The 24,420-nt window shown below is 49.0% G+C and overlaps 1 protein-coding gene across 1 annotated transcript in view; it reads right to left on the bottom strand.

Moving 5' to 3' along the window:
* CAND2 (cullin associated and neddylation dissociated 2 (putative)) overlaps window positions 1–17,773 on the bottom strand; it is a 33,850-nt gene extending 16,077 nt beyond the window's left edge. Inside the window, exons 1-8 of the mRNA XM_030307445.1 lie at window positions 17,662–17,773; window positions 12,553–12,696; window positions 9,791–9,945; window positions 8,975–9,098; window positions 5,043–5,308; window positions 3,545–3,650; window positions 3,225–3,367; window positions 880–1,172 (exon numbers count right to left, since the gene is read on the bottom strand). Coding sequence (XP_030163305.1) covers window positions 880–1,172; window positions 3,225–3,367; window positions 3,545–3,650; window positions 5,043–5,308; window positions 8,975–9,098; window positions 9,791–9,945; window positions 12,553–12,696; window positions 17,662–17,729 — 1,299 coding nt within the window. The 5' untranslated portion in view covers window positions 17,730–17,773. The remainder of the gene's footprint in view (window positions 1–879; window positions 1,173–3,224; window positions 3,368–3,544; window positions 3,651–5,042; window positions 5,309–8,974; window positions 9,099–9,790; window positions 9,946–12,552; window positions 12,697–17,661) is intronic.
* Window positions 17,774–24,420: the final 6,647 nt, after the last annotated feature.

The following is a 24,420-nucleotide window of genomic DNA, read 5'->3' as shown; positions in this document are numbered from 1 at the left end:
CAGGCAGAGAGAGGTTAAGTGACTTGCTCAAGGTCACCTGGCAGTCTGGCTCTCACCCATACACTCCATAAGGGGGAAGCAAGGAGGCCCCTTTTCCTTCCCTGGGTAGATTCTCTCTCCAGAGGAGCCCATCTGTTCACCGAGCCTCAGATTCCAGTGAAGCAAAGACTCCCAGATCTCCAACACCAGATTCGTGTGCTAACTGCCTGTCTGACCTCAACGTGGGCATCCGAGGACCTGGAACCTTAAATGTCCAGAACGGAACTCTAGATATTCCCTTCTCCACCAGGTCAAGGGACTGCAGCCCATGTTTTAGCCAGACCCTGGAACTCACATAGACACCTTCTTGTCCCTCAGCCTTCACATCCAATTTGACATCAAGACCCAAATACTACTCCTCCAGTCTGACCACTCTTCTTGCCCCTACCCCCAGCCTGAAGTGCCATTCCTTTCACCTGGACAGCAGCAACAGCCTCCTGTTGGCCTCCAGCATCTATTCTTTCCCTCCCTGTGACAATTCATTTCCCACACAGCAACCAGAGTGAGCTCCTTCAAATGGGAATGGAATCCTGTAATTCCCCTCCTGTGGCTTCTAGGCTCTTAGAATAAAACTGAAACTCCTTCTTAGGGGGCTGGAAGCCCTATTTGGGTTGTCTATCTGCCCCTACCCTGTGTGGTTCAGGGGCCAGGCCTTCACCTGCCATGCTCCCCACTATACTCAGCACCTAACACAGGGCCAGACACACAGTGGGTGCTCAGTGCGCACATCTTACTGGGTGGACAGATGGTGCGGTGGTGGAGGGATGGAAGGGTGAGCAGGTGGGAGGGTGAGTCATGAGTGCAGGAGCAAGGATGGGAGACAGGAGGAGGCATGCCCACCTGGCCACGCAGCATATGCAGGTTGCTGCCTGTTTGGGTGGGCTCCTCCATGGCCTCCAGCCACCCCTTTGGGGGCCGTGTCTGCCGCAGCAACACAATGTAAGCCCCGAAGACGTCAGCCTTGACATTCTCCTCGCGTTCCTTGAAGCGGTGGATGAGTGCAGGCGCCAGGGTGCAGTGGAAGTCAGACAGCAGGTCGGGCCGAGAGCCGATCAAGGCGGCCATGCACTTGGCCGCTGCCCGGCGCACCTTCCAGCTCATGTCATCATCATCACTGTACTCGTCCTCACTCTCTGGGGCATGAACAGAACACCCATGTGTCCTGGCCCCACTCAGGCTGTCTCGCAGGATGGGGAAGTGACAAGAGAGGGGGCAGGGAGGAGGGAGTCAGGACTGTTTCATCTTTCAATTTTGATTTACACACTATTAGGAATGTTACCCGCCATTTAGTGAACACCTACTGCGTGCCAAAGGTGGTGCCAAGCACTTCAGATCCACAACCTCTTCTGAGCCTCACAACCATCTTGTAAGACAAGGATTATTTCGCCCCTGTAGAAATGTGGAAACTGGGGGCGAATGGCTCACCCCAAGTTACATGAGCAGGGATACAGTTGGAGTTAAACCAGAATCCTCCCTTTGTGTCCAGACCCTTCATTGTTTTGCCTACATGAGGGACAAAACTAACTTCCAAGTCATCAGTGAGGGTTTAAGACAATCCATTTGGGGCACAAAACCCATCCTTTGGTTTCAGAACTGGCTGTGTGATGTTTCACTTGTTGGGATTCCAGAAACGACAGTTGACAGGGCCTCCCTTTGGCCTCCTCACTTCCTCCACCTCTGGCCCCAGCCTCTCAAGTCCGGATTCTGGCTTCCAAGCAGGACTACTAACAAGGAAAAGCTGTGTTTGTGTGACTTTCTACTCTTCAAGCTTTCTACTCTCCAAGTACAGACCTCATCAAGTACTTTACCACGCCTCAGGAATGAGGGTGCCTTGAGCCCCATTTTATAGATGACAAGAATAAGGCTCAGAGAGGGTGAGAGACTCTCCTGAGGACACACAGCTAGGAAACAATAGAGCTAAGATTCAGGCCCACGAGGTCCACCCATACATCTGGAGAGACACACATGAGGCTAAGAAGGGGACAGTCCTAACTAGGGACAGTTAGTGTGTAACACACACAGACCCAGTGTGTTCTTTCTATCTGTGCCACTCTGCAGATGACTCAGACTTTCAGAGCACTGACATCTGGAGAAGCCATAGTGGGCCATGTGGATGGTCCCATGGATGTGTCCTATCAGCACTGCAGATATCCTTGGATGGATCGTTGTTTGTTATCTCCACCCTATGCCACCCAGGAAGAAAAATCCATAGCTTCCTGCTACTGACAAGAAAATGCTCAACCTCCCTGGCTTGGCATTTGGGCTTCAAAACGCCTGTCCAACCTTGTCTCCTACCATCCCATCTCACCCTGAGTGAGATCAGGCCCTAAGTCCTTTGCCTCCATCAATGCCCTACCGGCCCAGGGCCATCAGTCTGAGTGACAGCTAGGACCATGGGCACGAACAGAAAAAAGCCACTGCGTCCATTCCCCATCCAGGTATCTCTCTCCCCCTGCCAGTACCTATCATTCCACTACTAGAGTTTCACTCTGCTGGGTGAAAGCTTCATCTCTTAGAAACTGTTACTAAGCAGGTACAGATATGGCAGCATACAGGTGGAGACTGCAAGCCCAGTTTTGCCACTTCCTAGCTGTGTTATCGAAGGCAAATCTCTACTCTAAGTCTGGGTCTCCTTGTCTAAAAAATGGGGATAATAAGAGGCACCTGGGTGGCTTAGTTGGTTGAGCGTCTGACTTCGGCTCAGGTCATGATTTTGCTGGGTTGTGAGTTTGAGCCCCGCGTCGGGCTCTGTGCTGACAGCTCAGAGCCTGGAACCTCCTTCAGATTCTGTGTCTCCTCCTCTCTCTGCCCCTCCTATGCTCATGCTCTGTCTCTCTCTGTCTCTCAATAATAAATAAACGTTAAAAAAAATTTTTTTTAAATGGGGATAATAATAAACACCTGGTTTTCTAGGGTTATTAGAATGACCATGAAATGAAAATGCTCAGCACACCAGTAGATGCTCAATAAATGACACCAATTACTATCATTACCTTGATCTGTGCAGAGGGTGGGGGCCTGTGGAATCCAGATTATGGAGGTCAGGGCTAGAGACTGAGGAAGGCTTAAGACCACGGTGGAGGTGCCAGATGTGGCCTTGTCTCTGGCTGGGGGGCCGAGGGGGTGTCCCAGGAAAGCTGCACCCATTTCCGCCTTCTAGCCCCAGTGACCAGTTGGCCACCCACCTTGCTCACTGAATTCATTGTCTTCTGTCTCCATCTGCTCTTCATCCTCATCACTGTCGTAGTTATAGTTGGGGTCATGCTTCATGTACTGGAGGCAGAGGCTGGTCACATTGGGCACATGAGGACCCATCTCCTTGGGGCATCTGTTGGGGTGGGAGTGGGGAGGCTCTGCTGGACAGGCAGGACAGGGTAGCAGGTGGGCCCAGTGGTGAGTCCTGAGATCTTAGTGCTTTGAGGCCAGCATCCTGTCCCACCTCTTCCCCACCAACTTCCCAAAGAAACCGTGGGCCCCCCTCTCCTGGCACCCGTACTGCACCTACTTCCTCAGGAAGGCCTCAAAGGCCTGGAGGCAGGACTCCCGGAGCTCATCGTCATCCAGGTTGCAGAATTCCTCCACCAGGGGCATCAGGCGGTCCAGGTGGGCCCCTAGAGAGCCAGGTGCATCACTGAGGGCAGGCCAGGCCCATCCCCAGGCTCCCTCAGCCCACAGCACTCAGCTAGTCCCTGCACCTGCAGCCCTGGCCACTGCAAACTCAACTCAGCAGCTTCAGAGTTGAGCAGATGTGGGTTCTAGCCTTGTCTCTGCCACCTATGACTTATGCAGCCTTGGACACAGCACAACACTTCTCTGAGCTTCATCTACTCATCTTCCCAGTAGGGACAGCAATGCCTACCAGGCAGAGATTTTGTGAAGGTTAATGACATGTTGCAGATAAAGAGCTCCACCTAAGTCTTGGCACAGGGGAGGCACTCAAGTAGCATCTGTTGTTGAAACTATTATTCATGCCCTCCTCTTATTTCCTGCACTAGGTTGTAGCCCTGGGTGGGAAAAACAGAAATGCAGGCACTGCCCTTATGCACCAGGCAAGAGGTGCCCACCTCTTTAAAGGGTTCTGTCCCAGCCCTTCTCCAGTCACACCCTTTCTCATTTTCCTGCCCAATTGACCATGAACCCTAGTCTGACCCTGTGCAGACATCCTTCTTGGGTTCATACTCCCAAGAGTGACCAACAGGTAGCTGTTGTTTGAGAGAGGATGTGGACAGAGCACGGACTTCAGCCTGTGTTCCCCATGTGTGTTCATAAAGTCCCCTGGAGTGAGAGAGCCAGAGAGGAAGGAGGGGTAGACCGTGGCCAACTCTACCCACACTGCCTTGTTCCAGCACAGAACTCTGACGTGCTTGAAGATAAATTCAACCCCAACTGCAGGATTCCATTTCTATAAAGCTAACCTCTGGTGACAGAAAGCAGATCAGTGCTTGCCTGGAGTGGGGCAGAGGGAGGGTCGGACTGGAAAAGGGGACAGAGAAACTTTGGGGGGTGATGGAAATGTTCTGTACCTTTATTGCTGTAGTAATTTCACAGCTGTACACATAGGTCAAAACACACCTAATTGTACACTTTAGACAGTGCAGTTTACTGTATGTACCTTATCCCCCAACAAAAATTTTTAAAAATTCAAACCCAGCTTATAGATTGTTACTATAGCATATCTGTCAAAGTAGGACGATAGAACATATTGTATTTAAGTTTGGTGGCATGATTTACAATTACCCGGGAGACTCATAACTGGTAGGTAAGGCTCAGAAGCATGTGGAGCTCAGGGCCCACCCACTGCCTCTCAAGCTCCGCCCTCCCCCTTTGAGATGTTAGCCATGCTCCCTTACCTAGGAGGTGGCTGACACTCCGGCCCCACCCCTCTCCCCAGTTCCGACCCTGCCTGAGCCACACCCCCTTACCTAGGCTGCAGTCCGCCCCAGGCCCCGCGGCATCTCCCCACTTCGGCCCCGCCCCCTTACAGAGGGGCTCCACCCCCTTACCGAGACGGTGGCCTGCCTGTCGGCCGACGCTACCCAAACACTGGATCAGAGTGCGGATCGCGGCGGGGCTGGCGGGCGCACGCGGGCCGGGCAGCCGATCCAGCAGGTGGTCAGCGAGCTCCACGAAGAGGTCGGTGCTGCAGGCGGCCGCCAGGTGGCCGAGTGCCCCGACTGCCCGCTTGCGCACGGCCAGGCGTGGGCTGCTCAGCTGCGGCAGCAGACAGTGCAGGAGGCTGGCATGGAAGGCACCCAGAGGGGCGCCCAACCTGGGGAGTCGGAGGGGACGTCGGACGGGGCCCACCCAGAGGGCAACCTGGGCCAGGCAGCTCTCCTTCCCCCAATCCTCTCCTGACCTCCTCGCCAGAATTATGACAACCCAATGGGCCCTGGTATAAGGAAAGGCGCCCTGCAACTGTGTGGAGTAATTATTCTTATTACACAAGAGAAGGAGAGGGGAGGGACTTTCTCAACACCACTCAGCCAAGAAATACAAGGCCAGGAGTTGAATCCAGATGTCCAGGTTGCCAGCCTGGGGAGAAGGCCTGATGGTAATAGAGTCTGGGTGTCTCCAGTGAGGCTGATTTCCTTGGGAGTCTGGGCTTTGCCTCTAGGCACACTCTCCAAATACCCTGACCGTCCATCCCCTTTACTGAGATCACAGTGGTCTAAAACCTACCTCTGACCTGGTCACTCCTCTGCCTAACTCCTTCAATGGCTCTCCAGTGCCCTTTGGATAAGCTGAGCTCTGAGATCAAGGCAAGAGGCAAAACCAGAGAATGCGCAGGTAGAATACAGCCCCTGCTCACTTCAGCAGCTTCTATCCTCACCTCCAAACAGGCCTATGCATTTTCTGTCCCACACATATCCTGAGACCTTTTCTTCTCTCACTCCACACAAGCACATTGACCTCACGCTCTCATATCCAGGCCAGCTCGCTGGATTTCATTTATTTATTTGTTCACCTACAATGTCATAGGCCCTGTGCTGGGAGCTCAGGTGAGCCTAGGGCCTGCCCTCATCGAGTCTTTGGTTGAGTGGGTGCCTCCCAGGCACTTCAGATTCAACATGCCCAAATGAATCCATCACCTTCTTCCCCACACACCTGCTCCTTGTTCCGAGTGCACCCCACCACAGCCAATGGCCCTATGTCTGGGCCCCCACTTAGTAAAGCCAAACGCCTGGGTGTCATCTTTGAGTCTTTGCCCCTGACCCACTCCAAGTCTATTTCCCTGTGGAGTCTATCTACTAAATACAACCTGAGTTCACCTGCCTGCAGAAGCCTCCTAACCAGTATCCTTGCCCATTCAACCCCTCCCATCCACCATGCACACTGCAGACAGGAAGAGGAGTCTGAAGCACACAAATATACACAAGGCATTCCTGGACCCCTGCCCTGACCACCACCCCACTCCTCACACATTCAGTGTGATCTAAGCTCTTGCCCAGCCCTCTCCACATTACACCCGAGCGCCACACCTATGTTGCACAACCCCCAGGACCCTATGTCTTCTCCAGCCTCTGGGCTGAAGGCAGTCTCTCCTACCAGAGTCCCCTTTATGCCCACCCAATACTGGACAAGTCCTGCCCATCCTTGAAGGCTCAGCTAGCAGGACCCTCTCTAGGAAGGTTCCCTACCCCCATCCAGGTTAGGGGCTCCTCCTCTGAGCTCCTAAAGACTCTGCTCTTTTCCTTACTGTTATTCTTACTCCCCTTAGTTTATGTGTCTGTGAGCTCCTTCCTAGGAGTGCCCCAGACTCCTCCATCTCCACATTCCCAGTACCAGTTCAGCACCTGACATTTTTCTGGGTGGTAGAGTAGGTGCTCAAGTCTTGAAGGGTGAATGAATGGTTTTAAAATGTGCAATACAATTTAAAATACAGGCCCAACAAAAATAGACACTCAGATCAATGGAACAGAACAGAGAACCCAGAAATAGACCCACAAACATATGGCCAACTAATCTTTGACAAAGCAGAAAAGAATATCCAATGGAGTAAAGACAGTCTTTTCAGCAAGTGGTGCTGGGAAAACTGGACAGAGACATGAAAAATGAACCTGGACCACTTTCTTACACCATACACAAAAATAAACTCAAAACAGATGAAAGACCTAAAATGTAAGACAGGAAGCCATCAAAATCCTAGAGAAGAAAGCAGACAAACACCTCTTTGACCTTGGCCGCAGCAACTTCTTACTCAACATGTTTCTGGAGGCAAGGGAAACAAAAGCAAAAATGAACTATTGGGACCTCATCAAAATAAAAAGCTTCTGCACAGCAAAGGAAACAATCAGCAAAACTAAAAGGCAACCAACGGAATGGGAGACGATATTTACAAACGACACATCAGATAAAGGGTTAGAATCCAAAATCTTTAAAGAACTTATCCAACTCAACACCCAAAAAACAAATGATCCAGTGAAGAAATGGGCAGAAGACATGAATAGACACTTCTCCAAAGAAGACATCCAGATGGCCAACCGGCACATGAAAAAATGCTCAACATCTCTCATCATCAGGGAAATACAAATCAAAACCACAATGAGATACCACCTCACACCTGTCAGAATGGCTAACATTAACAACTCAGGCAACAACAGATGTTGGCGAGGATGCAGAGAAAGAGGATCCCTTTTGCACTGCTGATGGGAATGCAAACTGGGGCCGCCACTCCAGAACACAGTATGGGGATTCCTCAAAAAATTAAAAGTAGAACTACCCTACGACCCAGCAACTGTACTACTAGGTATTTTTCCAAGGGATACAGGTGTGCTGTTTCAAAGGGGCACATGCACCCCCATGTTTATAGCAGCACTATCAATAATAGCCAAAGTATGGAAAGAGCCCAAATGTCCATTGATGGGTGAATGGATAAAGATGTGGTATATGTGTGTGTATATATATATATATATATATATATACACACACATATACATACACACAATGGAGTGTTACTCGGCAATCAAAAAGAATGAAATCTTGCCATTTGCAACTATGTGAATGGAACTAGAGAGTATTATGCTAAATGAAATCAGTCAGAGAAAGACAAATATCATATGACTTGACTCATATGAGGACTTTAAGATACAAAACAGATGAACATAAGGGAAGGGAAGCAAAAATAATATAAAAAGAAGGAGGGGGACAAAATAGACTCTTTTTTTTTTTTAATTTTTTTTTTTCAACGTTTATTTATTTTTGGGACAGAGAGAGACAGAGCATGAACGGGCGAGGGGCAGAGAGAGAGGGAGACACAGAATCGGAAACAGGCTCCAGGCTCTGAGCCATCAGCCCAGAGCCTGACGCGGGGCTCGAACTCCCGGACCGCGAGATCGTGACCTGGCTGAAGTCGGACGCTTAACCGACTGCGCCACCCAGGCACCCCAAAACAGACTCTTAAATACAGAGAACAAACCGAGGGTTGCTAGAGGGGTTGTGGGTGGGAGGAGTGGCTAAATGGGTAAGGAGCATTAAGGAAGACACTTGGGGTTAGCACTGGGTGTTATACATAGGAGATGAATCACTGGAATCTACTCCTGAAATCATAATTGCACTATATGCTAACCAACTTGGATGTAAATTAAAAATAAATAAACAAACAAAGGCTCAGCTATATCACCCCAAAGAAGAAAAAGAGAAAGAAAGGGGTGAGAGAGAGGATGAACATATACAGGCTTCAGGGCTTGGAGAGACCTGAATTCAACCCCAGGTTCTGCCATTTACTGTTACCTTGGTGCTGACAGTGACTTTGGGCAGAGACAGAGACTACAGAATTGAGACGAAGGAGTTCTCCTTCCTAGGGCTGCCAGGACAAGTAAGGGACCCCAAGCACAGAGCATGGTGTGCAGTGAGTGCCGGCTCTGTGGATTTGAGTTCCTCTCTGTCCCCTCGCCACCCTCTCCCAGTCCTCCTTGCCCAGGGTGGCCTCCTGTACCTGCTCAGCATGTCAGAGAGGATGTCCAGGGCTTCCAACTGCACAGCCACATCCTCTTGCTGGGCAATGGCACTGGTGAGCTGGCCGGTGATCTTCCGGCACACGTTGGTAGCCAGGCCAGAGCCTGCACGGAGCAAAAGCATAGCACAGTGAGGCTAGGGCTGGCTTCCACCTCTGGTCAGCCTTTGCTGTCATTATGTTCCTGAGCTCACATTCCTGAGAATCCTGCTGACCCTACGTGGTCCAAGGTTTGACCCAGAGTCTGAAAGAACTAAAGGGGGTTGGCTAAGGAAGCTGAATTGATGGCTGACCTGTTGGCTGATTCACCCCATATCCAACCCCTCTGCCTTCTACCTTCTAACTAAGGAGGCAGGAGAAGCTCCTTTCCTAAATGCTCTTGCTCTTAGCAGGGGCCAAGTGACCATGTTTTGGCCAGTGAGCTATAGGTAGAAGACTTCTGAGGGCTTCTGGAGAAACATGTGCTTTCCTTATAAAAGACAAAAGACACAGGCAGAGACCTCACCCTGTCCTAACTGACCTGCTAAATGAATTGCTACAAAAGTGGAATGGCTGATCTCTCCAGAATTATGTGAGAAAAGCAACGCTGTACTTCTTCAAGCTGTCATTAGATTTTGTTACTCGAAGCTAAAGCATTCCTGACACAGAGCCATGAAGTTAAACAGAGCTGGGTCTGAATTCTCTGCCACCTACTAGCTGGCTGGTTTTAGGTAAATCCCTTCAACTCTCTGAGCCCCAGTTTCTTAACTGTAAAGTAGCACAAATGATGATAGTGCCTAATCTCTGGGGCCTGGGTACCTGTGGCTGCAGGGGGGAGCTCCGACAGGACAGTCTTGAGGCCGATGCCAGCGATGTCTCGGAGCTGCTCCTTATCTGACCGCATGTTGGCACAGAGGGCATCCACGATGGTCTCCACCTGGTACTCCTTCACTTTGCCCACCAGAGGACCCAGGCTGAGTAGGGAGAGAGGGAGGGATGGGGTCCAAAAGCCCCAGGCTCAGCCTGAGTCACGCTGCTCCTTAGGGTCCCCTCAGGCCCACAGGGCCACATGTGCTGAGGAAAAGGCTCCAGATCGACAGGGGACTCCCTATTTTGCCAGAAGGAGAGGCACCCTATTGCTCTGCCAACATCATTCCTGGCACCTCCCAAACCTGCACCACCTCCTGGGTTTTGCATCTCAGTGTATGGCCAAACCAGTGAACCCAGTAACCTCAGCTGGAAACCAAGGAATGCCTGAGAGCAGCAGTTCTCAAACTTGAGTGTGTATGAGAATCTACTGAAGGACTTGTTAAAACTGACTTCTGGGCCCACCCCAGATGTTCAGATTCAGAAGGTCTAGATGGGGCCTGAAAATTTACATTTCTAGTAAGTTCTCAGTAGATGCTGATACTGGTGGTCCAGGGACCACACTTCCGAGAACCTCTGCCTTAGAGCATTGCTTTGCCTATTGTAGTCACAGATCAGCATCATGAGTGTCACCAGCATCACCCGGAACTTGTCAGAGACGGAACTTGTCAGAGACGCAGAATCTCAGGTCCTACCCTAGGGCTACTGAACCAGAATCTGCATTTCAACAAAGGCCCCAGGTGATTTGAATCCACATTGAATTTTAAAAATAGCTACACTAGACATACCAGTTCTCAGCCTTAACTGTGCATTGCCATCACCTGGGACCTTTAAAAAATTGTCACCTGGGTGCTAGCCCCAGAGAATCTGAGTTAATTGGTTTTCAGGTGTGGCCTGGACGTTGGCAGGGTTTTTTTTTTGTTTGTTTTGTCTTTTTTTTTTTTTTTTTTTAATTCCCTAGGTGATTCTACTGTGCCATTAAGGTTGAGAACCTCTGACCTAAATGAGTGGTTCTGAGATGTTGGTGTTCATTAGAATGCAGATTCCCAGGTGCTGCCCTCTCATCTGCCTACCTCAGCCTCCTCTCCCCACCCCTCCCAGTCCTGAATATGAATCCCTGGGGAATACATAGCTTCAACAAGGGTCCCAGGATACTCCAATGCATACCAGTTTGCAAACCCTGGCTCTCTTGATGTTTTTCTCCATCAGTTCCTCCATCTAAGTAATCATAGGGTTCCCGTTTCCACCTCCCATAGTTCCTGATTGGGGTGCAGTGCCCTCAGGGGTGTTCTGGAAATTTATGGGGGCCTTTTTTGGTCATTGTAACTAATAAGATGTCGCTTCTGGCTTTTATTTTGGGGGTGGGGGGTGGCTGGGAAAGACAATATTGCAAAACAGAACGTTTCACATCCTGCTGGATGTGTTCTAACATCCCACTGGGCATTCGTATAGGAAAAATAAAACCTTTCTATAATTATCTGAGTCCAAAATCTACTTTCAATTTACATATAAACACAAAGTACTTTTTATACTATTTTAATAGACTCTAAATTTTCCAAGCATATAATTGTGTAGGTAAATTAAAGGAAGACTGTACTTGGTTTTTTGGGAAACTACCAGGAGATGTTCACCGTTTCAGAAAATTTTGTCACTAAGAGCAACGCTGCTTGTGGTATCGGAGTCCCCAGCATCCATACCTGTCTCTACCTACCAGCTGCCATGGCACCCACAATGAGCCTACATTTAGAACAGGCTTCTCATGACTTTATCACTTCAGTCAACGGGCCCAAGCATTTACATACCGAACACATGCTACTGTGTTACTGGTTCTGCTACTGGGAAACCACCATCCACCCTATCTTATCGCTACTGCATGGCCAGAGGGATGCTTCCAGACGACAAACATGACCACGTCATGTTCCTGCATAAAACTCTACTGAATTGCCTCTGCTCTTAGGATCAAATTGAAATTCATTAAGACGACCCAGAATGCCTGGGCTCAGCTCACAGAGTTCGAGAGGCAATGCCCCAATTCTCAGTGACCCCTGCCATTCCTCAATCCTCCACCTACACACACGTGTGCCCTGCACATACCTCATCTTGCTTTTTTAGCTCTAAAGGTACTCTCCACGGTCTCAGGACTGTAACCTCATAGTGCCGAGGGCAAAGACTTTTGGGGCCCCCTGTCCCTTCAGCTCTCACCACTCTTCTGCATGCCAACATGACCTTCCAGCTGCCAGCACCTGCATCTGTACCTCAGGGCTTTCTCTGGCTGGAGGCGTCATGGAATACATAACCCTCCATGCTACCTTGGGAACAGCCTCAACAGGACTTGACAGCTGGCGGGTGGAACACTCCACAGGGCGTCCCCTACAACTGTGTCCCAAAGGCCCCCAGTAGGGTTAAGCTCCATCTGCCCACAGCAGTATCTTGCTTGATATTTCACACCTTATTGGTTTTCTTCCTTCCCTACCTCATTTCCCTATTCGCCTACTGGAGTTTTCTGAGATCACTTCCCAAATACACTTACACTTGAATCCTTGTCACCGGGTCGACTTCTGGGGAAATCAAGACCACGGCACTGTCCACCTCCTCTGGGGCTTCAAGAGCTGCTCAGCAACTATTCTATCAGAAGCTGCACCCCAAAGAGGCAGGGATCCCTGGGGTTCTGTCACACCTGGCCTTGTCCCATCCATACCGAGGCCAAAACTCACCACTTGACGGCCAGGTTCTGCACCTCGCCATTCTTGTCCTCCAGGAGCCTGAGCAGCATCTTTACCACCTTGCGCTCGCTGTCCTCGTCCAGCTGGATGGAGTCCTTCTGCAGCTCTGACATCAGGTCACTGGTGGCCATGAACCTGGGCGTGAGGGCAGAGGAGGATTACTGAGCAGCTCCTGGCCCCAATAATTTGGGAGGTATCTCAGCATTCCCCCAGAAGCAGACCTTGATACAAAGATTCAAGGGCAAGTAGATTATCTGCACTGTAGGCATGGTCGGGCTACAAGGAGACCCATGTGTAAGGCACCAGCTGCCACATGGTGGCAGACTATGAGTGGTACAGCACCCTGGCCAAATGCTGAGTTCTTTGAGGTTGGTGGCTCCTGCTTCTGCCATTTATGTAAATGTGAACTTGGGCATGTCACTTCACCTCTCAGAGCCCTAGTTTACCTGTCAGAAAAAAAAAGGGGGGGATAAGAATAGCACCTGCCTTGCAGGGTTATATGGAAGTTAAAATGAAAGAATGTATGTGATGGACTTAGCATACAATGAGCATTCAGTAAGTAGCACTTCATTATAATGGCATGTTACATCATTCACCTCTCATTCACGCTAGAAGGTCGAACACACACCTCTCTACCAGACCAGTGGAGTGGGGCTAGCCCTGCCCACCCCCACCTCAGAGAACCCACTCAGCCCCTGCCTTTAGACCAGTGGTTCTCAAACTCTAGCTGGCATCAGAATCACCCACAAGGCTTGTTAGACACTGCTGGGCCCCACCCCCAGGGTTTCTGGGATCAGGTCTGAGACGGGGCCCAAGAATTTTCATCTCTAACAAGTTCCTGGGGGTGGGGACCCTACCCTGAGAACTACTGCACTAGGCCATGCTGATGGGCCACAAGCACATCTTAGACACTAGTGTCAACAACTGACCAGTCCACAGCCATGGCTCCCTGGTCCAGGGTGGGCATCAGAGCCAAGTGCTGCCCACCCACAGGTGGGCAGATCTGTGCAGCCTGATGCTGTGTCCCGGGGAATGAAAACTGCAGTGGGAGTCTTGAGTTGGAAGGCCATGAGCTGGGGCTGCAAGGGCATCATGGAGCACTGCTCCTGCCAAGATTAAGAAGGCAGAGCAGCCTTACGCTGGCAGCCCTCGGCTGTGTCCACCTTGCAGATGTTTTTCAAAAATCTGAAATATCAGCATTTGGGAAACTGGGAAAGTTGATGTAAAAGTTGCGATTTCCAGATTCTCTTGAAAATAGAGTATTTGGATACAACTGGGCCAACATCCCCTGGTGACAATAACTGGCCGGTCAAGGCATGGCTGCCCTCATTAGGTAGGACACTCTCTCCAGTCCACCAGGTTCCCACCAGGCCCACTGCACCTGTTCACTGGCTCCCGCAGGCACTTATGAGGACAGACTGGAGAAGGCCAGAGCGGCAAGGAGAGATGCGGCAAAGTCAGGGCCAGACAGTGGCAGCCCCAGAGAAAGCCTCCAGCTTTTGGTGACCCACCAGGCCACTCTGCCTCCTCACACCAGCCTTGCTTTTGGGCTTGAGCTTGCTCTGTTAACAAGAGCCTCCCCCACCCCTCCCAAGCCTCCTGTGGCAAAATTGATCACAGTCGGGATTCTAGCCTCATCTTTGCAGGTTCAGACCTGCTGCATGATGTCACGGGGAGGCCCCCAGCGCCCTGTTACCGGGAAGGCACTGGTCTTTGTCACTGCTGTTTATTTTTAACAGCTGGGATTAGCCTCAAGCTGCTGAAAGGAAGGAGGCTGGGCTGGAGGCCAGGAGGGAGTGGCAGGACTGACTGTGCCCACCTCTGGGCCTCCTCAATGCAGATGCAGCCAAGGTAAGATGAAGGAGAAGGTTTGCAGTTGAGCCAGGCCAAGGCGTGGGGTAGGCACATGCATTCCTAGGTCTGCCCGGCTGAGGGGACATTCCGAGATGGCAGCCAGGATCTCTAAGCTGCATTTCTGCCGCAGTTCATGGTGACCCAGCTCACCCTGGAAACTGAAGGAATGTGTTCCTTTGCCCAAGATGAGCCTCCTGCCCCCCCTCTTTCTTCTCTGTTGAACTCCTATTCGACTGTCAAGGGCCCAGCTCAAATGGCCCAGCCTCAGGGATGACTCCTCTGACCACCGTGCCCTATCCCCAACCCACAGTCTCTAATCATGCTTGGCTCCCCTGGATAGATTTCTGTGAGAGCACTCTGCACTCCTCATCACAGCACTCCTCAAACTTCATTACAAGCTTGGTCACCAGTGTGTCTCCTCATTAGACTGTGAACTCACAAGGGCCCATCGTGTTCATCCCTGGGACTCCAGACCCAGCAAAGAATAGTTCTGGAGAGGGCCTGGGAGGCAGGGCGAGGGAAGGAGGGAAAGGAGGGAGAGAGCCAGCCCCTGACAGCCAGGCAGCGTGTGGAAACCCGAACTCAGAAACCAACCCTTCCGAGAGATTCCTCAGCATTTCAAACACCCCCGAGTTCCTGCAAATACCCGGCTCACAGAGAAAGAAAGCCGTATTGTGTACATGGATGTGGTGGTGGCAGTGGGGGATGTAAAGCATGTAATTTGGTAGATAAGAGCTTTAGCACTGAAGTTTGGCTTCATTTATTCTAGGTGAACTTAAGCAACTGACCCCTCTCTAGAGTCTCATTTTTCCCACCTATGAAAGGGGAATATTCTTTGCTCCACTTCATAACATCCTTGGGAGGTTTCAATAGGACAACCAGCTCTTCGCATGAGGCAGATGGGAAAACCAGGCTCAGAGGGGCTGTAGGAGCTGTCCAAGGACACACAGCAAGTTGGGAAGAGTCTCCGCCCACCAGTCAGGTCTCCCGGCTCCTCAACAATTACTATTATGTTTTCAAAAAATGATTTGGGAATTCCTGCAAGACCCCCCAGTTTATCCATCTGGCTGCTGGAGTCTGAGTGGGAACTGAGCAGCCTCCTGCCCAAAGAGGGACAACAAGGATCAAAGGTTTCCTTCACCCTGCCTGGGACCCCCACTTGCTGTCGCCACCTGCCTCCAGAAGCCAGAGGACACAGTTTCAGTTTCATTCCAGAGAAATCCTAGAGGCAACTCAGCTGAAATACTCTGCCACATGGGCACCTGGACAGTTGGTCAGCAGGACCCAGCCTTCCTGGTATTTGGACTTTAAAAATAGACACCATCCTCATATGCTTGGGTGGTTTTAAGTGTTCTCAGGCAGAGCAGACTGAAAGGGCTCTGGCTCTAGATGGCAGGGCCAACTCCCTCTCTTGGAGACTGGACCTGGGGCCCAAGAGACAGTGGTGCAAATCCCCTCGGCCACTAGCCGACTATGCGACCTTGGGCAAGTCACTTCACCTCGCCAAGCCTCTGAAGAACAGGAAAGACAATCATACCACCCAGGCAGAGGGGCGGACTGACTGAGACTGCACTGGACAGCACAGCAGGGAGCCTGGGACCCAGAAAACATTCACTGAGCACCTTCTGTGTACCTCGAACAGACTATGGGATGCAAAAAGGAAACACACAGGCCTGGCACAGGGGCTAGAAGTGATGCAGTAGAAACATGGGGCGGGGAAGGCGCTGTGGGAGCCCAGGGGAGGTGCCCAACCCTGCCTGGGTGTCAGGGGGCATCCCAAAGAGGTGACAAAAGAGTAGGGGTGAGCCAGGTGAAAGAAGGAAAGAAAGGGGGTGGGGTTTACAAGTAAAGAGTGGGAAGAGTGCATGGCAGGTTTCTGATGTGCATAAGTAACGATTTATTAAACACTTACCTGGTGCCAGCCACTAATCTAGGCATTGCACATGTTATTAACTCTTTTCATACACACACCAACCCTCTGAGGTGGGTTCTATTATCATCCCATCTTATAGAAACAGAAATTGAGGCTCAGAAGTCCAGTCACACAGCCAGTAAGTGGCTGGGGCCAGGGTCTGAATCCAGCACTGTGTTCTAAAGCTCTACTCAGAGGCACTTGAGGGGTGCTGAGGATTGGGTGTCAGCAGAGGGCAGGAGCCAGACCAGGAGAACAGGGCCTCAATCTCCTCACCTGTCAGAGGGCTGGAATCAGATGGCCTTGCTGAGATCTCAGTTTCTGGCTTAAGACTGACCTGGATTTGGACCCCACGTCCTCCACTTCATAGCCCTGTGACTGCGACTAGCCCCTTCATGACTCTGAGCCTCCATTTCCCTATCTGTAAACTGGGGATAAACTGACAGAATGTTCAATAAGTGGGTTATGTTGGTCTCTGTGGGCTCCTTTTAGCTCCCAGGGTCCAGAACTGGCTGTGTGACCAGGGCCAATCCCTTTGGCCTCCAGGGGCCTCGGTTTCTCCCTGAGGATGAGGGGGTTGGACGAGAGGTTTCCTCCTTTCTTTTCAGCTCTGTTCCTGTGTGGCTCAGAGATGTCTGGCGAAAGGGGAACAATGATAAGGGGAGTGGCACCCAAACCCTAAAAGCCCCCATCCCAACCATCACCTACCAGTGCCTGCAAAGCCACTCAGCCCAGCCCCCTCCTTAGGGCTGTGTCAGAGCAAGCCTGGAAGGGGAGGGGAGGAGAGAAGATGCCCTGATGAAGTGCAGGGAGGAGGCCTGGGATGACTCTGAAGAGAAGAGGGCGGTGCTGAGGGTATCCATGGAAAAGTCATTCCCCGGGTCGTGGGCCCGACAAGGGACTGAGTTCCAGTGCCAGGAAGAAGAGGCAGGCGCTGGGATGCCCAAGGAGGGGCTGAGGGCTTCACCGTGGGTTGAAGCGGGGGGCCTGGGCGCATCAGCCACGGGGAGAGACGAGGGCTGGGCAGAGGAGCGGAGGCAGAGGAAAGGTGCAGAGGGGCGGAGCCGGGGCTCCGCCGACCAGGGGACGGTGGCAGGGGTCGAAGCGCGCACGGTGGGAGATGAAGCTGGGACTGTAGAAAGGGCAGGGCAGCGACGAGGGAAACAGGGAAGCCGGGGAGGCGGACGCGGGGGTCAGGGGAGGGGTGGAGCTTTACGCGGGGAGAGGGGCAGGGGCTGCACGCTCGTGGGGGATGGGCCGGCGCGACCGGAGGCGAAGAAGGCCCGGGTTTCAGTGGAAGGCGGAGAGACTGGGGGCCGGGCAGCGGGACGCACCTGAAGTCCTTGTCGCTGGACGTCATCTTCTCCAGGAGACTGGAGATGTGGAAGGCGGCGGTGCTCATGGTGGCTGCACGCCGCGGGGCCGGCCGGCGGGAGGGAATATGGCGGCGCGGGCGCCCCCTCCCCCGCCTCGCGGCGCGGGCTGCGCTCACCGGACAGAAATAGCAGCCCCCGCCCCGCCCTGGTGGCGCTGCGCTCCCGCCTGGGCCGGGGCCGCCGCGGCAAGCGGAAAGGGGCCTGCGAGAGGCTCTATGGTCTGCTCCCGGGCACCAGCCACTGCTCCGTGCGTGGCCCAGACCGACTTGCACACCTCCAGAGACGGGGAGCTCACCACCTTTCACCGGTAAACTCCTCCTGATTCCTATGGGTCCCGACTCTGGTTGCGTGGCACTCGCGTGGGATCAGAGAGTCTCAGGTTCAGATCCCAATTCTCCTGGCCAAATTACTTCACGTCTATGAGCCTCAGCTTTTTCACCTGTAGGCATTCAAGCAACAAGAGCTGCTATTGTGGGTCAAACCAACCAAAGCACTTCCACCCCCACCCTACTCCTCATGTGGCCTGCCTCAGAATCAGGCAGGAGCTGAAGAGTGTACCTAGTCACCAGGTCCCTTGCGTGCTATCTCCAGTCTTCAGGTCACAGGGTAAGTTTCTTCATTTTATAGAGATGCAGCTGAGACCCAGAGAAGCGTAGAGACTTACTAAGTGTGGAACAGCCAATGGATCTGAGATGAAATCTGGACAGACCCTAAATCTTTCAATGCCTTGCGCAACAATCCTTCAATGAAGCTGCCCACGCCTTCTTCAGTTAGGTACAAGCCCAGGGTTGGAGGATATGTAGGAGTACGAGAGAGCCCTGTGCCTTTTTAAACAGCCAAGAGGCTGCTGGCTCTCAAGAAAGGGAGGCTCAACTGAGCACCTCGGTGGCTCAGTTGGTTGGGCATCCGAATTTGGCTCTGGTCATGATCTCTGCGTTTGTGGGTTCGAGGGCCCCGTAGGCCCCTTGGGGCTCTGCACTAGAGGTGCAGAGCCTGCCTGGGATTCTCTCTCTCTCTCTCTCTCTCTCACCCTCTCTCTGCTCCTCACGCATTTATGCTCTCTTGCTCTCAAAATAAATAAACTTAAAAAAAAAAGAAAGAAAGAAAGAAAGGGAGTAGCATGTGCTTCAGAGCAAAACAACACTGCATTCAAATTTCTGCTAGGTTGCTTCCTGGCTGTGTGGCCTTGGGATAATAACACAACTTCTCTGACCTATGTTTTTCTCCCTCATAAGATAAGGATTAAAAATATCTTTTTTAATAGAGATATTAAAAAGATATTTGGGGGCAGCTGGGTGGCTCTGTCGGTTGAGCCCCTGGCTCTTGATCTCGGCTCAGGTTGTGATCTCCATTGTTCATGGGAGTGAGCCTGTTAGGCTCTACGCTGACAGCCTTGGGATTCTCTCTCTCCCTCTCTCCCTGCACCTTCCCTGCTTCCCCCTTCCCCTCTTTCTCTCTCAAAATAAATTATATATATATATATATATATATATATGTATGTATATATGTATATATATGTATGTGTATATATATATACACATATATACATATATATATATATATATACTTTTTCTTTTTAAGAAAATGCAAACAGTGGAGAGGAGGGGCAGAGGGAGAATCTCAAACAGGCTCCACATTCATTGTGGAGCCCAAGGTGGAGGTTGATCCCACAACCCTGGGATCATGAACCAAGCTGAAATCAAGAATCTGATGCTCAATCGACTGAACCACCCAGGTGCCCCCAAAATATCTTTATTTTATTATATGCTCATTGGGTAGCTGGTTTCTAGGACAGTGCTGTCTAGAGCAGAACTTTCTGGAATGTTGGAAATTTTCTTTGTCTGCACTATCCACTATGGTAGCTATTAGCCACAGGTGGCTCTTGAGCACTTGAAATCTCACTAGTGTAACTAAAGAACTGAATTCTTAATACTGTTTACTTTTAATGAATTTAAATTTATTTTTTATTTTTTTAATGTTTATTTTTGAGAGACAGAGAGAGACAGAGTGCAAGCGGGGGAGGGACAGAGAGAGGGAGACACAGAATCCAAGCAGGTCCAGGCCCTGAGCTGCCAGCACAGAGCCCAACACGGGACTCGAACTCACGAACCATGAGATCATGACCTGAGCCAAAGTCAGACACTTAACTGACTGAGCCACCCACGTGCCCCTGAATTTAAATTTAGCTACCTGTGGCTAGTGGCTACCATAGGGGCAAATGCAGTTCTAGACAGTAGGAACATAGCAGGGGACTAGACACACAGCTCCTGACCCTTGAAGACCTTATATTCTAATGGAGCATATGAGTATTAAAAAAGTAAGTGATCACATCAGGAAAATAAGATCTATACAGAAAATAGGGGCTCCTGGCTGGCTCATTCGGTAGAATGTGTAACTCCTGATCTCAGGATTGTGAGTTTGAGTCCCACTTTGGGTGTAGAAATTGCTTTTAAAAAATCTTAAAAAAAAAATAAAAAGAAAAGACAAAGGGGTGAGAGAATAGAGATGTATGGAGGGGCAACTTTAGCTAAGGTGATTGGAGAAGACCTTTTTGAGGAAGAGATATTTGGGTTAAGACCTAAACAGATGGGAAGGAGACAGCTGGGCAAAGATTTGAGGGAAGAGCTTATCAGACAGAGGGAACAGTAAGGACAAAGGTTCTGAGGCAGGAATGAGCCGGATGTATTTAAGAAAAGGCAATGACTGGGGTGCCTGGGTGGCTTAGTTGGTTGAGCATTCGATTTTGTCTCGGGTCAAGGTCTTGTGGTTCATGGATTCGAGCCCTGCATTGGGCTCTCTGCTGTCAGCACAGAACCTACTTTGGACCCTCTGTCCCTCTCTCTCTGCCCCACCCCCGCTCACATGTGCTCTTTTTCTTTCTCTCAGAAATAAACATTGAGAAAGAAAGAAAGAAAGAAAGAAAGAAAGAAAGAAAGAAAGAAAGAAAGAAAGAGAAAGAAAGAGAGAAAGAAAGAAAAGGTAATGGCTGGAATGTGCTCACTCCCCTACTGGAAGAGGAGAGATCAGAGAGGTACCTGGTTAGGGGCCAGATCATTCACAGCCTTTCAGGCCAAGGTGAGAAGGTGGGTTTTATGTTGGAGCACTAGGGAGCCACTGGAAGGTATTAAGCAAGGAGATGAGGTGACTGGTTTATGTTTTTAAAAAGCTCTCTCTGGCTGCTAAGCAGTCGTGCAGTCATGATTAATAGTGGTCTGCATCAGAGGAGCAGTGTTGAAGGTGGGAAGAAACGGACAGATCCTGAATGTATTATAGAAACGGAATATAGCAGCTTTGCTGAAGGATTGGATGTGGACATGAGAGGGAGGAGAAATTATAGGCGTTTAGCTGGAGCAGCTGAGAAGATAGTGATGCTTTTTATGAGGATGAGGGAATCAAGGGAAGGAACCCTTTGCAAGGAAGGAGGACTTAAGATCTTTGCATTGATCTGTTGTCTTGGAGATGCCCACAAGGCATCCAAGGAAAGATGTCATATTGACAATTGGATACACTATTTGCATGGGGGGAGAGCACTGGGTCAGAGTTAGAGATCAAGGGAAGGTCTTCACACAGAGATGGTGTTCAAAGTGATAGGTGTGTACAAGGATGGACAACATTAAGTGTTACCAAGGATGTGCAATAAATAGAACTCTCATATGGTGCTGGTAGGTGCTTTAAATTGATGCAGCTACAATGGAACACTGCTTGGTGATATTTATAAAAGCTAATAAGCATGTATCTACCTTGACATACCCACACAAGAGCGGGGTTCAAACTCACAAACTGCGAGATCATGACCTGAGCTGAAGTCCAACACTTAACCAACTGAGCCACCCAGTCACCCCCCAAATTCCCACTTTAAATAGTTGATTTCTCAATTTCTTCTAGGAAATCTGTTCTTTTTTGCTTACTATATTTTTATATTATTACTAGGTGTGTACACATTTAAAATTATTATACATCATGGGGAAGTATTCCTTTTATCCTTTGTACTGATAATCTTTTTCCAAAATCATGCTTTTTGCCCTAAAGCCTATTTTGTCTGTGATAAATATAGTGATGCCTGTTTTATCTTGGTTAGAGTTATTTGACCTTTTTTTCTTCATGCTTTTCTTTTAAATCTTTCTGGAAGCTAATGTTTTGGGTATATCCCCTACAAACATTTTGAATTAATTTTAAACCTACCAAAAAGTCGTATATAAAGAAGAAAATAATAAAGGTCAGAACAGAAATAAGTGAAATAGAGAATAAAAAAGACAATAGAAAGGATCAACGAGGGGTGCCTGGGTGGCTCAGTGGGTTAAGTGTCTGACTTCAGCTCAGGTCAGGATCTCACAGTGAGTTCAAGCCCCGTGTCGGGCTCTGTGCTGACAGTGTGGAGCCTGAGAGACCTCTTCCGGTTTGGTGTCTCCTACTCTCTCTGCCCCTCCCCCACTCATGCCTTTACTCTCTCTCTCAGAAAGAAACATTAAAAAAATTTTTTTTTTAAAGAAAGGATCAATGAAACCATTGATCTCTCTGATTGTTTTCTCTGAGGAGCTAAACAAAATTGACAAACTTTTAGCCAGAACAACCAAGAAAAAAAGAAGACTCAAATAAATAAAATCAGAAATGAAAGAGGAGATGTTACAACAGATACCACAGAAATACAAAGGATCATAAAAGAATGCCAACAAATTGGAAACCTAGAATAAATGGATAAATTCCTAGAAACACGCACCCTTCCAAGACAATCATGAAAAAATAGAATCTTTGAACACACCAATTACTAGTAAGGAGATTGAATCGGTAATCAAAAACCTCCCAAAAAACAGATGTCCAGGATCAGATCCTTCACTGGTGAATTCTACCAAACGTTTGAAGAATTAATACCAATCCTCAAACTCTTCCAAAAAATAGAAGAGGAGCCCTCCCCAAAAGTTACAAAATAGTATGGAGTTTCCATGTATCCTCTCATCTTCCCCTAATGTTAGACCTTACATCACCATGTTACAACGATCAGAATGAGGAAATTAATATTGGTACAACACTATTAACCAAACCTTACATGGATTTCACTAATTTATCCAGGAATGTTCTTTTCTAGTTCCAGGATCCAATTCAGGTTCCCACATGACATTTAGCTGTCATCTCTCTTTAGTGTCCTCCAACAGGTGACTGTTCCTCTTTCTCTTGTTTTTCATGACGTTCACCCTCCGGAAGAGAATTGGTCAGTTATTTTATGGAATGTCCCTCAATTTGGGTTTGTCTAAGGTTTTCTCATGATTAAATTGATGTTATGCATTTTTGGGGCAGGGATACAACAGATGTAGTGTTATGTATGCTCTTTTCGGTTCATCTTATCAGGGGCTTCATTATGTCCGTATGTCTTATGATTGGTGATGTTAACCCTGATCATCTGGCTAAGCTGTGATCATTAAACTGGGTTTTACCACTATAAAGTTGCTCTGTTTCTCTCTTGTTGTTTTTTAATTTTTATTTATTTATTTTGAGATAAAGAGAGTGAGCGTGAGCTGGGGGAGAGGCAGAGAAAGAAAGGGAGAGAGAGAGAGAGAAAGAGAGAGAGAGAATCCCAGGCAGGCTCTGTGCTGTCAGCTCATAGCAGGACACAGGGCTCAATTTCACAAATCATTAAATCAGGACCTGAGCCGAAATCAAGTGTCTGAGGTTTAACCAACTGAGCAACCCAGGTGCCCCACTCTGTTTCTCTTTGTAATTAATAAGTTTATAATTTTGTAAATTTACATTTAAGTTTTTATAAATCTTAATAAATTAGAAAATTTGCACATTGTACTTAATAAATATCTTAGAGGAGATCATTTGGCACTATGCAAATATCCTGTTTCTTTGCACACTTTCACCCACTAATTTTAGTATCCACTGGTGGATCTTTCTGTTACTATTATTGCTGCCAAATGGCAGTTTTCTATTTCTCTTTCCTTCAACATTTATTAATTGAAATTCTTCTGAAAGGAAGAGATTTTTCCTTCATTTATTTTTTTCCAGTTATTTATTCATATCCATGGTCAAATGTAAATTCATTTTATATTTTGGGTTATAATCTAGTACTATTATTATTTATTTTGTTGCTCAAATTTTTCTAGGTCTTCCCATTGGGACCTCCTTCAGATCAGCTCCTATGTTCTTTTTATTTTTTTTATTTTTTAATTTACATCCAAGTTAGGTAACATATAGTGCAACAGTGATTTCAGGAGTAGATTCTTTAATTCCCCTTACCCATTTAGCCCATCCCCCTTCCCACAACCCCTCCAGTAACCTTCTATTTGTTCTCCATATTTAGGAGCCTCTTATGTTTGGTCCCCCTCCCTGTTTTTATGTTACTTTTGCTTCCCTTCCCTTATGTTCATCTGTTTTGTATCTTAAAGTCCTCATATGAGTGAAGTCATATGATATTTGTCTTTTCTCTAATTTCGCTTGGCATAATACCCTCCAGTTCCATCCACGTAGTTACAAATGGCAAGATTTCATTCTTTTTGATTGCTAAGTAATACTCCATTGTGTATATACCACGTCTTCTTTATCCATTCATCCATTGATGGACATTTGGGCTCTTTCCATACTTTGGCTATTATTGATAGTGCTGCTATAAACATGGGGGTGCATGTGCCCCTTTGAAACAGCATACCTGTATCCCTTGGAAAAATACCTGGTAGTGCAGTTGCTGGGTCGTAGGGTAGTTCTACTTTTAATTTTTTGAGG

This window comes from Lynx canadensis, chromosome A2 (genome assembly GCF_007474595.2).
Source record: "Lynx canadensis isolate LIC74 chromosome A2, mLynCan4.pri.v2, whole genome shotgun sequence".
NCBI lineage: Eukaryota > Metazoa > Chordata > Mammalia > Carnivora > Felidae > Lynx > Lynx canadensis.
Note: the sequence above shows the minus strand (reverse complement) of the source record. Positions and strands in the feature narration are given on the sequence as shown.